Source organism: Sinocyclocheilus rhinocerous, unplaced genomic scaffold, assembly GCF_001515625.1.
Source record: "Sinocyclocheilus rhinocerous isolate Xijiao unplaced genomic scaffold, SAMN03320098_v1.1 scaffold971, whole genome shotgun sequence".
Classification (NCBI taxonomy): domain Eukaryota; kingdom Metazoa; phylum Chordata; class Actinopteri; order Cypriniformes; family Cyprinidae; genus Sinocyclocheilus; species Sinocyclocheilus rhinocerous.
The window spans coordinates 91953-106256 of NW_015666552.1; the positions used below are offsets into that span (position 1 = coordinate 91953).

The 14304-nt window shown below is 35.0% G+C and overlaps 1 protein-coding gene across 1 annotated transcript in view; it reads left to right on the plus strand.

The window, feature by feature from the left end:
- LOC107732708 (dachshund homolog 1-like) overlaps window positions 1-8103 on the plus strand; it is a 63812-nt gene extending 55709 nt beyond the window's left edge. The window contains exons 7-11 of the mRNA XM_016544121.1: window positions 1906-2051; window positions 2131-2278; window positions 5421-5564; window positions 6529-6597; window positions 7226-8103. Coding sequence (XP_016399607.1) covers window positions 1906-2051; window positions 2131-2278; window positions 5421-5564; window positions 6529-6597; window positions 7226-7263 — 545 coding nt within the window. The 3' untranslated portion in view covers window positions 7264-8103. The remainder of the gene's footprint in view (window positions 1-1905; window positions 2052-2130; window positions 2279-5420; window positions 5565-6528; window positions 6598-7225) is intronic.
- Window positions 8104-14304: the final 6201 nt, after the last annotated feature.

Below are 14304 nucleotides of genomic sequence, written 5' to 3' on the forward strand. Positions count from 1 at the left end.
TTTTTAAAACTAAATTTCAATATCGTGATAATACCGCATACCGTAATAAAAGCTTTAGCAATTAATCGCAACATGAAAATGTGATACCGTCACGGTATCACATTTTCATGTTGCGATTAATTGCTAATGCTTTTATTACGGTGTACGGTATTATCACGATATTGAAATTAAGTTTAAAAAAAGTGCTGTCATAATACAGTATAACAGGTTTAATAACATTTTTCTTATAACAAAAATAACTGAACATTTAAATGCAATAAAGCAATACAGAAAAATGTATAAAGTTAAAAGTTTTACACAGATTAAAGTGCAAAAGAACTATAAAGACCAATAGGTATCACTTTACAATAAGACCTCATTAGTTAACCTTAGTTAATGCATTAACATTCACAATGAGCAATAGCTACATTTGCTACAGAAGTTATTAATCTTTGTTTAAAAAATACAAGTCTTAGTTCATGTTAGCTCATTAAATAACACAGCTGCAACTCTTGATTTTAACATCCTGTTATTAAATATTGTAATACCTAAGATTAATGAATGTTCAGAAGAATTTTTCATTGGCAGTTTATGTTAACTAATGTTAACTAATGAAGCCCTAATGTAAAGTGTGATCGAACAATAAAGAATCAAAACACTTTCAAACAATATCTAGGGCATGTTGTAATCCAGATTAAAATGTAAAAAACGTTTGAAAATAAATAGCCTATTAAGTCTAAATATTTTAGTATTTGGCGCTGTGATGAACATCATAGCAAATACACAAATCTGAATGGCTGTTTAAATCATTTAAACAACTTTCAGAAACAGAAAGTAGTGTAGCTGCTTTTTTTACAGGGTTTCCGGGGTAACGCAGTTTAGCGCCATCTGCTGTCAGAGAGTGAAAGTGCGCTTTCATCCAGAGCGTCTCTCACATGTTCCGCCATGTGCTTCTTGTCTGCGCTTGTTTACATCAGAGTGCGCAAGCGTCTTTCACGCAGCATACAGCAGTGTTGTGCATTTTGACCAGTTGATGGGAAAAGTATTCTTAAAATGCATTCAAAATTCTGAATAATTTGTAATATATAATTATTCACGGTATTTAGAAGTGCCCACGATAACAATATGGTGCATATTCATTACCGTGATATATCGCATCACCGAATACCGGCACAAGTCTACTGCTCTCTTGTCTCCTCTGAGGCTGGGACTCTAAATAGTATTCTGTGCTCGTCTGAGCAGCCAAAGACAGAACAGTTAGCATGTGTTGCTCAAACTTTCGCCATGGCATTAGAACTAGTACAACGTTGTCGCTTGCGAAAACACAATAACGGCGCCGTGGGTGTAAACTTACAGATTAAGGGGCAGTAATATTATGATGAGATCCCTTTGCCACGTCATCACGATGCGCTCGCTTTCTCAGACGCTTGCAGAAAAAGGCTTTCCAAAACAAAGTAACTGGGTTAATCTTTTTCTCGTTTCCTTGGTTGGTAGATGCACTTGGGACCTGATTATAGCACTTAAAACCTGGAAAAGTCAGATTTCCATGATATGTCACCTTTACGGTCCAATTCTCGCGATTAACAATCCATTAACTATGACTGTTTTCTCAATAAACTCCTAAATTGGCTGCTTATTAATAGTTAGTAAGGTAGTGGTTAAATTTAGGTATTGGGTAGGATTAGGGATGTAGAATATGTTCATGCAGAATATGTGCTTTATAAGTACTAATAAACAGCCAATATGTTAATAATAGGCATGCTAATAAGCAACTAGTTAGTACTGAGAATTGGTTCTTATACTATAATGTTGCCAGAAATCTTACTAACCCCAAATTTGTGATTAGTTATGCAATTATTGAAAGGTTTTTTATTTTATTTTAAGTTATTTAAAGGTTATTAATGTGCTGTTTTTTTATTATGACAGAAGAAAATGTATTGTGTACACCGACATCTCGAGACAGCTATGAGCGAGTGTCTCATTCTGGGCCAACATTACCCCCAGGATTCCCTGCTCCACTGCTCTTTCCTGAGGGCCTGTCCTCCATAGAAACCCTTCTCACCAATATACAGGTACAGTATATAAAATATTTCAAAATATTTAGTGTAAAGATTCACACTGCAAATCTGAAGCCCATTTCCTCTTTTCCAGGGTCTGTTAAAGGTGGCTATCGATAATGCACGGGCACAAGAGAAGCAGGTCCAGCTGGAGCGCACAGAGCTGAAGATGGAGCTGTACAGAGAGAGAGAGCTGCGAGAGACACTGGAGAGACAGCTCTGCGTCGAGCAGAAAAACAGAGGTGATTATTAGCTAATCTGAGAACAGTCTGCACACAATGCTTTGTTTAAGAAGTGGGTTTCTCTGCAGACCCCTGCTCAGGTCAGATCTGAGTGTCCCAGTGAGCACATGTACACTAACAAGGCTTTTATTCAGCAAAGATGCTTTAATTTGATCAAAAGTGACAGTTAAGTATTTCTCAAATAAATGCTGTTCTTTTGGACTTTCTGTTTATAAAAAATGCTGAATTAATTTGAATGAACCTGAATTAATTTATCATGGTTCATGTGACACATTAAAAAAATCTAGTAACTTTAGATTAGGAAATACATATTCGCTATTAACTTAGAGTTTTCCCTCAATAAACTCCTAATTTGCTGTTTATTAATAGTTAGTTAAGGTAGTTGTTAAGTTTAGGTATGGGATCTACAGTAAAATATGGTCATGCAGAAAAAGGCATTAATATGTGCTTTATAAGTACTAATAAACAACTATGCTAGTACTATGCATGCTAATAACCAACTAGTTAATAGTGAGAACTGGTCCCTAAAATAAAGTGTTACAAACAAAAAAAAAAAAAACTTTTTTTTTTGTTTGTTTGTCACCAAGATGTATATTCTGTGTGTTAAACTCTTCTGATTAGCAATACATTGTTACATATCCCATTTCATAAGTCAGTTGGACATTTGACTATTTTTGATGTTTAAAGGAATAGTTCACCTAAAAATGCTTTTACTGTGTTTTACGTCTGTGTTTCAACAGCATATGTGTAACATGAGGATAAATAAATAATTAACTGAGCTTTTACTTTTGAGTGAACAGTTCCTTTAACATTTAGAATGTAGGTAAATGTGGGTCGGTGACATATTGCTGTTTTTAATAATTTATTTAATAAACATGAATTAGTATTAATTTATTTAAATGAAGAATACAATTCACACATACATTGACAAAAGTTTGCATAAAATTAGTCTTGCACAAAAAAAATGCAGGAAAAAGTCCATATGTTTCCTATAATAAATCAGATAATTTGACCTGTTTATGACAATGCAAAGTTAGTTCAAGTTGTAGCATGTCATGTGGTGCAACTTCCCAAAAATATGAACTAATAATTCATGATATTTGAATAAAAAAGTATTGTTTTTTTTTTTTTACCTTGAAAAATATATTTCAAATGTAAATGATTTAATGAGTAAGATTCAGTGAGCATTCGCATGTATTCAGGGTGTAAGGCAAATGCAAATTACTTTTTAACACCACATATCCACGAAAATACAGTATAAACTTTTCTTCAAAATGGTATAAATGCTTTCCAATCCACATGAAACTTGAAACAAAATTTGCATATATTTTGAATGCATTTCTAAAAAACCTAGTACCTTTTCTTTCTTCATGGACATTCTTTTTTTTATCAGTGTTTGCTAGATGTTTGTGCAAAACAGAACACAATGCCTTGGCAACATACATGTGCTATCAGCAAGTTTTCATGTTCACTATGCATGACTGATGATTGACAGATGTCTGCAAGGTAAGCTGTTGCAAATTTAGTGATTCCACTCAAAATAAGGTTTTAACAGGAAAAAGAGGTCTGTGCTTTCACATTTGAAATTGTATCTGCATTGAAAGAAGATCTCATCTTCAGTTACATGTAATGTTGTCGACCCACATCACAAAAACAAGTAAAACAGGTTCTCACATCTAACTGTCCGTCACTTGAGCTTTCACATCACGTTTCCTAACAAATAAATTTACACTCAGTTTAATCTCTTAATCTTCTGTTCTCCAGAATGTACATACAGTCGTAGTCTACATAAATCAGAAACCTCCGAGACAGCTGTCATAAAACGGCGGAATCATTAAAGAAGGTGACAGGGCAACATGCACCATTAATGAATGTTGTTTAATTAGAGAGCCCCTCATCTCATATTCTCCTGTCGCCCGCATTGTGCTCCAGATAGTCATGTTACTGCAAATTCAGCACTTTCCTTCAGCTGCACACACACATACACGACACTGAGAATTACCCTTTGTAATTACAAGTACATATTATGATATTAGTGTGAATGATTTATTATCAGCGTAAACAGAATTGCCGTGTTAATATTCGCCGCATCACATTTAATGAGGATAATGAATCTCCTGCATAATTCATCAAATCAACTGGCTCTTCCATTAGTGAGAGATGTCTTTATACTCCAGCCAACTGACTTCAAATCGGTTTCTGTGTTTTATACCCAGTGGTCAGAGAACAGATTAAGAAGAAGAAGGTGGTTGGTCCTAGATCACTCACAGAGGAAAGACTCGCATCTATCAGACAGAAAGCGTTTTTTTGTTTTGTTTTGTTTTGTTTTTCTGCTGACTGTGCTGTCTGAATTAAGCTCTTACTGCAAACTGGAAAATTAACATGTTCCACTGGGCTCCAGCCTAGTTTCACATTAGATGTGTGTTATATCAAACACGGTATTTAGTGAAAGGCTGAATAAGGGCATGTGGAACAGCTTTTCATAGTTTGCTATAATTACTGTTTGCTGTGATGTGGGATTTGATGTAATAATATTACAATTATACAGTAGCAATAAGATTTCAAAGTCATTTTTCAAAGTTTAATGCAATAGCTATATAAGATATAGTAGATATAATACTATGAAACACACTACTGTTCAAACGTTTGGGGTTAAGTTATTTTTTAATGTAAATTAATATTTTTATTAGTGTATTTTAGTTTTAATTTTAATTAAAGACCTTTATAACATTTTAAAACATTTCTATTTCAAATAAAAACTGTGCTTTTGAACTTCAATTCATCAAAAAAGTATCACGGTTTCCATAAAAAATATGAAGCAGCACAACCGTTTTCAACACTGATAATAATAAGAAATGTTTCTTGAGCAGCAAATCAACATATTTGACTGATTTCTGAAGGATCATGGAATGATGGCAGCTTTGCATCACATGAATAAAGTACATTTCACAGCATATTACAATAGACAACAGTTATTTAAAACTGTAATCATATTTCACCTTTTTACTGTATTTCTTGTCAAGTAAATGCAGCATTTGCATATGAGACTTCTTTAAAAACATTTTAAAAATCTTACCATTTCCAAATTTTTGAACAGTAGTGTACATTCCTATTAGTTAATATTCTTATGTGCTTTTCTCAGCACTCATCCAGAAGCGGCTGAAGAAAGAGAAGAAGACCAAGAGGAAACTGCAGGAGGCTCTGGAGGTCGAGTCCAAGAGAAGAGACCAGGCCGAGCAGAACCTGCAGCGGACGGCCTGCAGTGAGAGATCACCCACTCAAAACGGTTAGAAAGCACATCACATGACCACAACCCTTACCATTACAATCCCAGGTCTCCCAGGAAAGCCATGTGATGTGTAGTTACCGTTTTGACAGCTAAATAGATACCAGTATTATACACTTTAAAATGTGTTTTATTGGTATTTGAAGAGTAAAAACAGACACTTAAAGGAGACATATTATGCCCCTTTTTACAATATGTAATATAAGTCTCTAGTGTCCCCAGAATGTGTCTGTGAAGTTTCAGCTCAAAATACTCCACACATCATTTATTATAACATTTTGAAAATGCCTATTTTGAGTGGAAGCAGAAACACGCTGTTTTTCGGGCCTGTTTCTTTAAATGCAAATGAGCTGCTGCTCCCCACCCCCTTTTCCAGAATAGAGCTGCGCCATTATAGCTCGTACCTGCTAAAAACATCAGTTTTGGTTCTGATTATCATGTTTATTGCGCTGAAATCATGCGTTTTAAACCATATGAGTTTAAACCTCTGATATACGGTTTTCTGAGTGCACACAGACAGAAAGCGGCTGTCACAGCATGCGAGTAGCCTACTAAACTAAGTTCTCATTCACACACACGTTTACGTTACGTTAAAAACACACATGTCGGTTATGTCTGTGAAGGTAAACCGCTGGGAAATAAATCGCATGTTTATTTTAGATCTGTGTGGCAGCAGCAATATACATTAAATAAATCAATATATCCACTGCTCTCGTGTCTCCTCTGAGGTTGGGACTCTAAACAGTGATCTGTGCTCGTCTGAGCAGCCAAAGACAGAACAGTTAGCATGTTTTTCCTGGGTTAATCTTTTTCACATTTCCTTGGTTGGTAGAAACGTGAAAAAGGACCTGATTATAGCACTTAAAATCTAGAAAAGTCAGATTTTCATGATATGTCACCTTTAAATAAAGTTAAAGCAACAATTAATTCATAACCCTACTGATAACTCTTTTCATGTTAACAGACCCTCCTCAACAGGAAATGGAGACAAACCATAACAGCAGCAAAACAGACACTGACAGAACAATACAAGGTACTGATGTCTGAATGGATATTTAATCTTTTCATATTCCGTCGTATTGTTTCTTCATGGAGCTATATTTAAATGTGTTTTCCCCTGTAATCTTCAAAGTTTTGAAAGAAATTACCGCCGCAGATGGATACCATCTATCCTATATATGGTGTCTATTATGTTCTGTTGTTTGACAATGTATATGATAATGTAAACAGGGCCCTGATGATGTATCGCAAGCCTTTGTTAGAATATTAAACATTTAAAACATTGAGAGTGAAATGAAATTAAATGACACTGATGCAAAAAGAAAAAAAAAGGAAAGAAAGGATAAAGACAAAAAAGGGGAGCAGTAATTAATGGGTCCCTTAATTGTCCTCATGAAATATTTGCATGGGCATAATTTACATAATCTACATGTAGTAATTAATCTTTCAAAGGGTTTGCTTTCTCTTTTCGTCTTGGTTGAGAGGAAAGCAAGGGAAGGGCTCTTTTTTGTTCTCTTTGACATTTATTCAAATACCGCATCTTCTCCTTTAACAATCCTTTCATCTCCACACACGTTAGAACATTATGGATTTGTCCGTTCATTATACGCTGCTTGTGACATCAGGCAAGCTTCATTCATACCATTTATTTTTCTCCACAGATGGAAGACTCTTTCTAAAGTCCACAATGATGTACTGAAGAATGAAGACCAGGAGTAAATGCATTCATACTGTATAGAAGAGACTGTAGTCAATTGCCTGGTAAATAACGTCTGCAATTCTGTTGGAGAACTGATGGAAGACAATGAGGCAATTTTATAGGCTGATGTCAGTGTGTTGCAGCACAAGGACTTGACAAGATTATTATGGCCATTGAAAGTCAGCATTCAGTAGAATGAAGCGTGAGTCACCTATCCTCATGAGATGGCCGAGAAGAAAATGGTATCACAATGCACACCTGGATGAATAACCAGGTTTCCAGGGGACTTTTCGCAACACTGAGAAATTAAAAGCATTTTATAAAGCATTTAAATCTGCCTGACTACACTGACAGATGAAATATTCAAATCAGACTGTGCCATTTTATGCCCTTTTAATGCCCATTTTACGTCAATTTCAAAACATAATTTCATGAAGGGAGGTGTCTGAAGAGAGATTTGAATTTATTTAGTTATTTATCAAATATAGACACTGCATTTAAATGCGTATTGTGTATCTGTCTGTTATTTCGAAAAAAGGTATAGCTGTCCGGATTTTTTTTTGTGTGTCATTGTTGTATATGGGATCATAGCAGATTTGTCTCAAAGTTCATCAAATATGTACATAAAAGTGTAGACATGCTAATGTGCATTGTACGCTGTAGTTCTAGAAAATCAATACAAACATTTTTAATAAGATTTCTTGTATCTAAGTTATTTTTTGTTCAGTTGCCGTTTATTATCCTACTCGACATGGAGAGCATGCTGGCATGTCGTTACTTCTGTCCTGTCCATCTGGAATACAATAAAGTTTTTCCCACATGCTTTACAAGGGAGATGTTTCAAAAACTGACTGATACTTGTTTTGTGTGACTTCTATAGCAACACTAAATCAAAGTCGTCAAACACAAATACTCTACCACTCTTGTTCTTGTTTAAAAAAGTTTTTTTTTACTTCCAAGACACAGACATATTTCTTTGTTTTGTAATTTTACTGTATTTTATTTTACTTGCAAGACAGAAAGACACTCTTGTTCTCTTGTTTTTGTTTACCGCTGGTAAATGTTTTTTTTTTTACTTCCAAGACATAAAGACGTATTACTTTGTTTTGTAATTTTACTGTATTTTATTATTATTTTATTTTACTTGCAAGACAGAAAGACACTCTTGTTCTCGTTGTTTTTGTTTACAGCTGGTAAATGTTTTTTTTTTTTTACTTCCAAGACATATTACTTTGTTTTGTAATTTTACTGTATTTTATTATTATTTTATATTATTTTATTTTACTTGCAAGACAGAAAGACACTCTTGTTCTCTTGTTTTTGTTTACAGCTGGTAAATGTTTTTTTTACTTCCAAGACATATTACTTTGTTTTGTAATTTTACTGTATTTTATTATTTTTATTATTCTATTTTATTTTACTTGCAAGACAGAAAGACACTCTTGTTCTTGTTTACCACTGGTAAAAAATTTGCAGAGATTCTTTATTTAATTTTAATGTAATTTATTTAATTTTATATTATTTTACCTAACTTATTTATTTTACTTTGTTCTTGTGCTTTTGTTTACCACTTGTAAAAGTGTGCAGTGCTTTATCATTTTATTTTATTTTTTATTTTATTTTATGTAACTTCCCAGACAGAAAGCCATACTGACAGACACTTTCTCTTTTCTCAAGAGCACATGTACAAAATGTGTTGACGCAGCATTTAGCCAATCACTCAAGCTGTACTGTTTAGCGGTATGCTCTCTCTCTCTCTTTCTCTCTCTGAACATAATAAGAAGCCAGGAGAGATGAATAATTGACTGATTGTTGCATTATTCAGGCCCCTATTGTGGAAAAAAGCCGTCTCTGGCACATTCCAGGTCTCTCTGGCATATTGAATATGAGGTTAAAGTTTCAATCAACCTTGAAAGGGAGAGGCATTTTTCATCGGCTAGCTGGTGTATCAAGTTGATGCACTCAGAGTTAGTGCACAGTTCTATCCAAGCAATACTTTATCTGCTATACATATACTAAAATTGACTACACTAGACCAAAAAATGCATTATCAACATATTTATTGTGGTGATTCTTAAACTTGAGTGGCAAGTTTGAATTTGCATATGCAATCAATACTAGTTGTTTTCCCCTAAGGTGATCACTTGTATCTATTTCTATAAATCTCACATTCCTTCATGGGTCCGTTAAGAACCACAATGACTCTAACAAGACAGATCCAGGGCCTGTTGAATGGCTCGTCACAGTCTGTATGTAATAGATCCAGCCACGACGGAGTAGCGTAAATGTAATCTAATCAGAGAGTGCCTATTATACATTAGCACAGACAGCGGTAGAGGTGCAGGACAAGTTATCCAAATGAGCGTTAGAGCAGGATGAGAGTCAGGCTGTGGACGGGTAATGAAAGCGCAATAGAGTAGCGCTCAGCTTTTCAAACCTTTCACTGTCATTACTAATTCATGTTGCTCCTTCTCGCTTCTAATAAGAGAGAGAGAGTTGGGGGAAAGGGAGAACGGTGCGGGATAATGTGCCGTGAAATTGACTCATTCGCGAGAGGAGGAAAGGGAGAGGAGATCAACTTTTGATTTTAAACTGCCCTCCGAGGAAATGATGGTGAATTTAGTGATCCTGACAAAAAGAGGGGACTGTTTATTTAGTTCGGCTTTTTTCTTGACAAAGAAGGAACGAAGTTAACAGGCAAAATGTACAGCAGCCCCAAAAAACATCTGGACACTTTAGCCACACTTAAAAATGTATACATGACTTTGCATTATCAAAATACCAAACCAGAAATATAGTACAAACAATTGAAGGAAAACACTGAAGTGTTCCGTTTCAAACTATAAAAGACACATTGTTCAAATCATTAGGACACTTTGTAAAATGTCAGTGAAAATGAAAGTGAAGATGTTCCGTGAAGAACTCCACATGTGGTTCCTCTGCTAGAACATCTGTGTGAACCTGAAGATAAATGACTTCATTCATCTACTAAAACTGACCTTGGGACTGGCTGCTGAAAGGTAGGCTAATTTTACAGTAAGTTTCAATTAGTTAAAATCATGAACTAACAATGAACAATACTTTTACAGCATTTATTAATCTTGATTAATGTTCATTTCCATAAATAATAGTTTTAACATTTAAAAAGGAAAATTAACATTAGTTAATGTATTATGAATGCATTAACCAAACATAAATTAACATTTATTTTAAAAATAAAATTAAGGAACCAGTTATCAATTTAACATTTATAAAAATGGAAATTAATCAATATTAAATTGACAAATTAAGTCCTATTTAAACTGCTTAATTTATCTTTTACATTTAGGTAAATTACATATCTTATACATTATCTAGCAACACAATACATTTTTTAATTAACAATAAATGCTGTAAAAATAGTTTTGTTCAATGTTAGATCATGATGATCCATTAATAAATGCTAAAAAATGGAACCTTATGGAAGTTGTTACTGGTAGTGGCAAAACAATGGCTCAGAAAGCACAGAGAAAGATGTAGCAGATGACACTTGATTTGATCTTTTGTATCAGATACAATAGAATTGATCCAAAAATACTTTTTGGGGCTGAATGATCTCAGATATCATTTAAACTACACATCTGAGTATTTATATAGACCTGTACATAAGTACATATATAATCTGAAATCATATATGGCAACAATATTATTAGTAAATGATATAAAACAGTGGTTCTAAAGGTGTTTCTTCAGGAGCTTTCCAAGAGGGTCTCAAAATGGATTAAAAGTATTTAAAATAAGACAAAACAAGCATTAAAATAAACTAAAATTAAGATTTATTTCAGAATATTAATTCACCCCTCAACAATTTATTCATTCATTCAGTGAATTAACTCTTTCACTTGAAAATACATTGAAACACCTGGATATATGAGGAAGCCTAATTCATTTTAAGTGATTTCTAGACCTGAACAAAAGTCATGAAAATTCATAAAATCTTAAACCTGACAAATACTAGACAATTCATGTATATTCACTGGTTAAAAAGAGTGGGAACTGTGAAGAACATTCAGCTCTTAAAATATCTGGAATCCTGCTATTTAATTTAGTGCCTTCGGATGTTGTTATGGACAATGGGGAGCCTTGGAGTCAAAAAGGTTGAGAACAAGACATACAGTAGCCTGGCATTCAAAAGTTTGATGCATTTTAATGGTCAACAATAAAGTTATCAGAGGCCCCAGGGCCTTGAGCTCAGAGGCCTGTATTCACCCGACACACAAAATGATATCGATAGACAAACTTGAATGTGTGCCAGTGACTGCTGGCACAATGTAAAATAAATAAGGAAATGAGAAATGTTATTCATCCCAGTCCAGGCACCTCCTCAGCATAAATAGTGGCTTCTGAAATGATTATCACAGCTCTGATGTTGTACATGAATGTTGAAATGTGTTAAACTCATTTTCGTTCTTGTAAATGCGACTATATTTCTCACAACTGCTATAGTATTTCTTAGATTTATGACAATTTTCTGATATTTGGACATTGTATCTCGCAATTAAAAATCTGCAGGAAGATCATTTTGTTAAGTCAGTTTACAACGTTGTAAATAATGAAAGGCTGAAGTTATGAATATTAGTTTTGGTTACGGGTTTGGAATAACTTGAAGGTAAGTTAATGATGACAGAATGATCATTTTTTGTGTGAATATCCCTTAAACTCACAATTGCAGTATGTCAAATCAGAATTACAAGACTTTTCTTTCTTTTTTTGTGGTTTCGCAGTGAAAACTGCAATAAGTGTGGGCCTCAAAAAAACATATAATCAGTTGTTGGTCAAGATGACATTTCTCACATTCCCTTTTGCTGTAAGGATTTGTGTATAATGAGAATGTATTGTTTTGTTTGTTTGGTCTGTTTTTGCCATTGCCTTGTTTCTAGATATGTGTGAGTGTGTGTGTGCTTTCACTCAAGCTGCTTGACAGGGGCACTGGGTGCTTGAGAGGACTTATGTCCCTTCGCTGGACTTCTGACAGCTGGATTGGCTTGTTTTCCCTCTCTCTCCCTGGGGGCTTCGCTGTCAGCTCTATACTCAGGCAGACTGTGAAGAGAGAGATTAATGGACAATGAGGATGGCAGAAAGGGAGAGACATTGAGAGAGGGAGAAGAGAAAAAGGACGAGAGGAGGCCAACTGCCATCTGCTCATTTCCTTTTAATGGACAAAGCCAACAGCAGCAGACAGTGCTGCCGACAAATCTGGATTTTCTTTATTATATGAACACACGCTCTAATTTGCTGAGGTTGACAAAGACAGAAACATGGCTACTTTTGCTTCAATTCAGGTCTTTTACCCTCCATTCTTCGGTTCTTTTTTTATGGAAACAAGTGTGATTTGATCATTATCTGTCTGGCTTTCAGGCAAAATGTTGGTTGGTTTCTATTTAGCTTCCATGCACGTTACATGAGCACACTATTCAAAAAGTTATTTAATAAAAATATGTAATGAAGTACATCAGAAAAATAATGACTGTCTTTGTTAAGTTAATAAATTTCACATTCAGTGAATCTGAATTTGACGTTGGGTTGTTTCACCTCTTTATGACTCACATCAGCATTTCCCTTCATTAATCTGTTGGCCCTATCACCAAAGGAATTAATTCAATAGGCTTATTGTTTATCTTCACATTAGCAAACATTTAATACTAAAATGATGCATGAGAATTAAACAAGGTGTTAGCTGATGAATTCAAGACTGATCTGGGATCCATTTTCCATTTCTTCCACTCACATGTAAGATTTGACTGCTCTGAGATTACGATCAAAGAGCAGTTTGTACTTCTGCAAAGTCCTTGCATGACAGACCCATAATTCAGGCTGGTCATAAAAAACTAATTAGACTTACCCACTTTAATTTAAGGCATCTGCAATTGGTTTCCCATCATCTCATTACGGGTTATATCCTCTCAAAATGATACAGTCCTGTAATGGATAATGACATGATTAAAATGATGCCAAAGCAGTAACTAGGAAAGAATGTATTTTGTAATGTTGCCTGTTGTCGTGTAGGCCCTATTCCAGCAGAATTAAAGCCCTTATTGACCTTATTGAGGGTAGCAGCACCATTTTTTGACAGAATTGTACTGTTGTTTAACAACATAGCAACTGTTTAGCTGACAAAGTTTTCTGAAAAAAAAAAAATTGATCTCAATTAGCTACATGCTTTCGTTTTACTTAGCTCAAAATGCATGATCTCTGATAAAGATGAGCTAGTTCCTACACCGTTCAGACAACTGAAGCACCCCAGGAACCTCCATCGCTTGGGGATAGTTGGGACACAGAAGCTGGATGTCTTCTATCATCTCTAGGCTATTAGTCAGGACTGCTGTGTCCTATTTCATGATTATCTTATGAAAACCAGCAACTCCCCATAAGCATTGCCACCGCCAGCCCGCGCAACACGTCTAAAACACCCAACAGATGGTCATTACACAAACAAGCTAATTTATCTCAAAGCCAGCAGTGGGGAACAAAGAAAAGTATTTGACTTAATTGTAGCAGCTTGACGTTGACTTGCAGCTGAGCGTTGCACCATTTTTTGACAGAATTGTACTGTTGTTTAACAACATAGCAACTGTTTAGCTGACAGAAAGTTTTCTGAAAAAAAAAAAATTGATCTCAATTAGCTACATGCTTTCGTTTTACTTAGCTCAAAATGCATGATCCCTGATAAAGATGAGCTAGTTCCTACATCGTTCAGACAACTGAAGCACCCCAGGAACCTCCATCGCTTGGGGATAGTTGGGACACAGAAGCTGGATGTCTTCTATCATCTCTAGGCTATTAGTCAGGACTGCTGTGTCCTATTTCATGATTATCTTATGAAAACCAGCAACTCCCCATAAGCATTGCCACCGCCAGCCCGCGCAACACGTCTAAAACACCCAACAGATGGTCATTACACAAACAAGCTAATTTATCTCAAAGCCAGCAGTGGGGAACAAACAAAAGTATTTTACTTAATGTAGCAGCTTGACGTTGACATGCAGCTGAGCTTTCAAACCG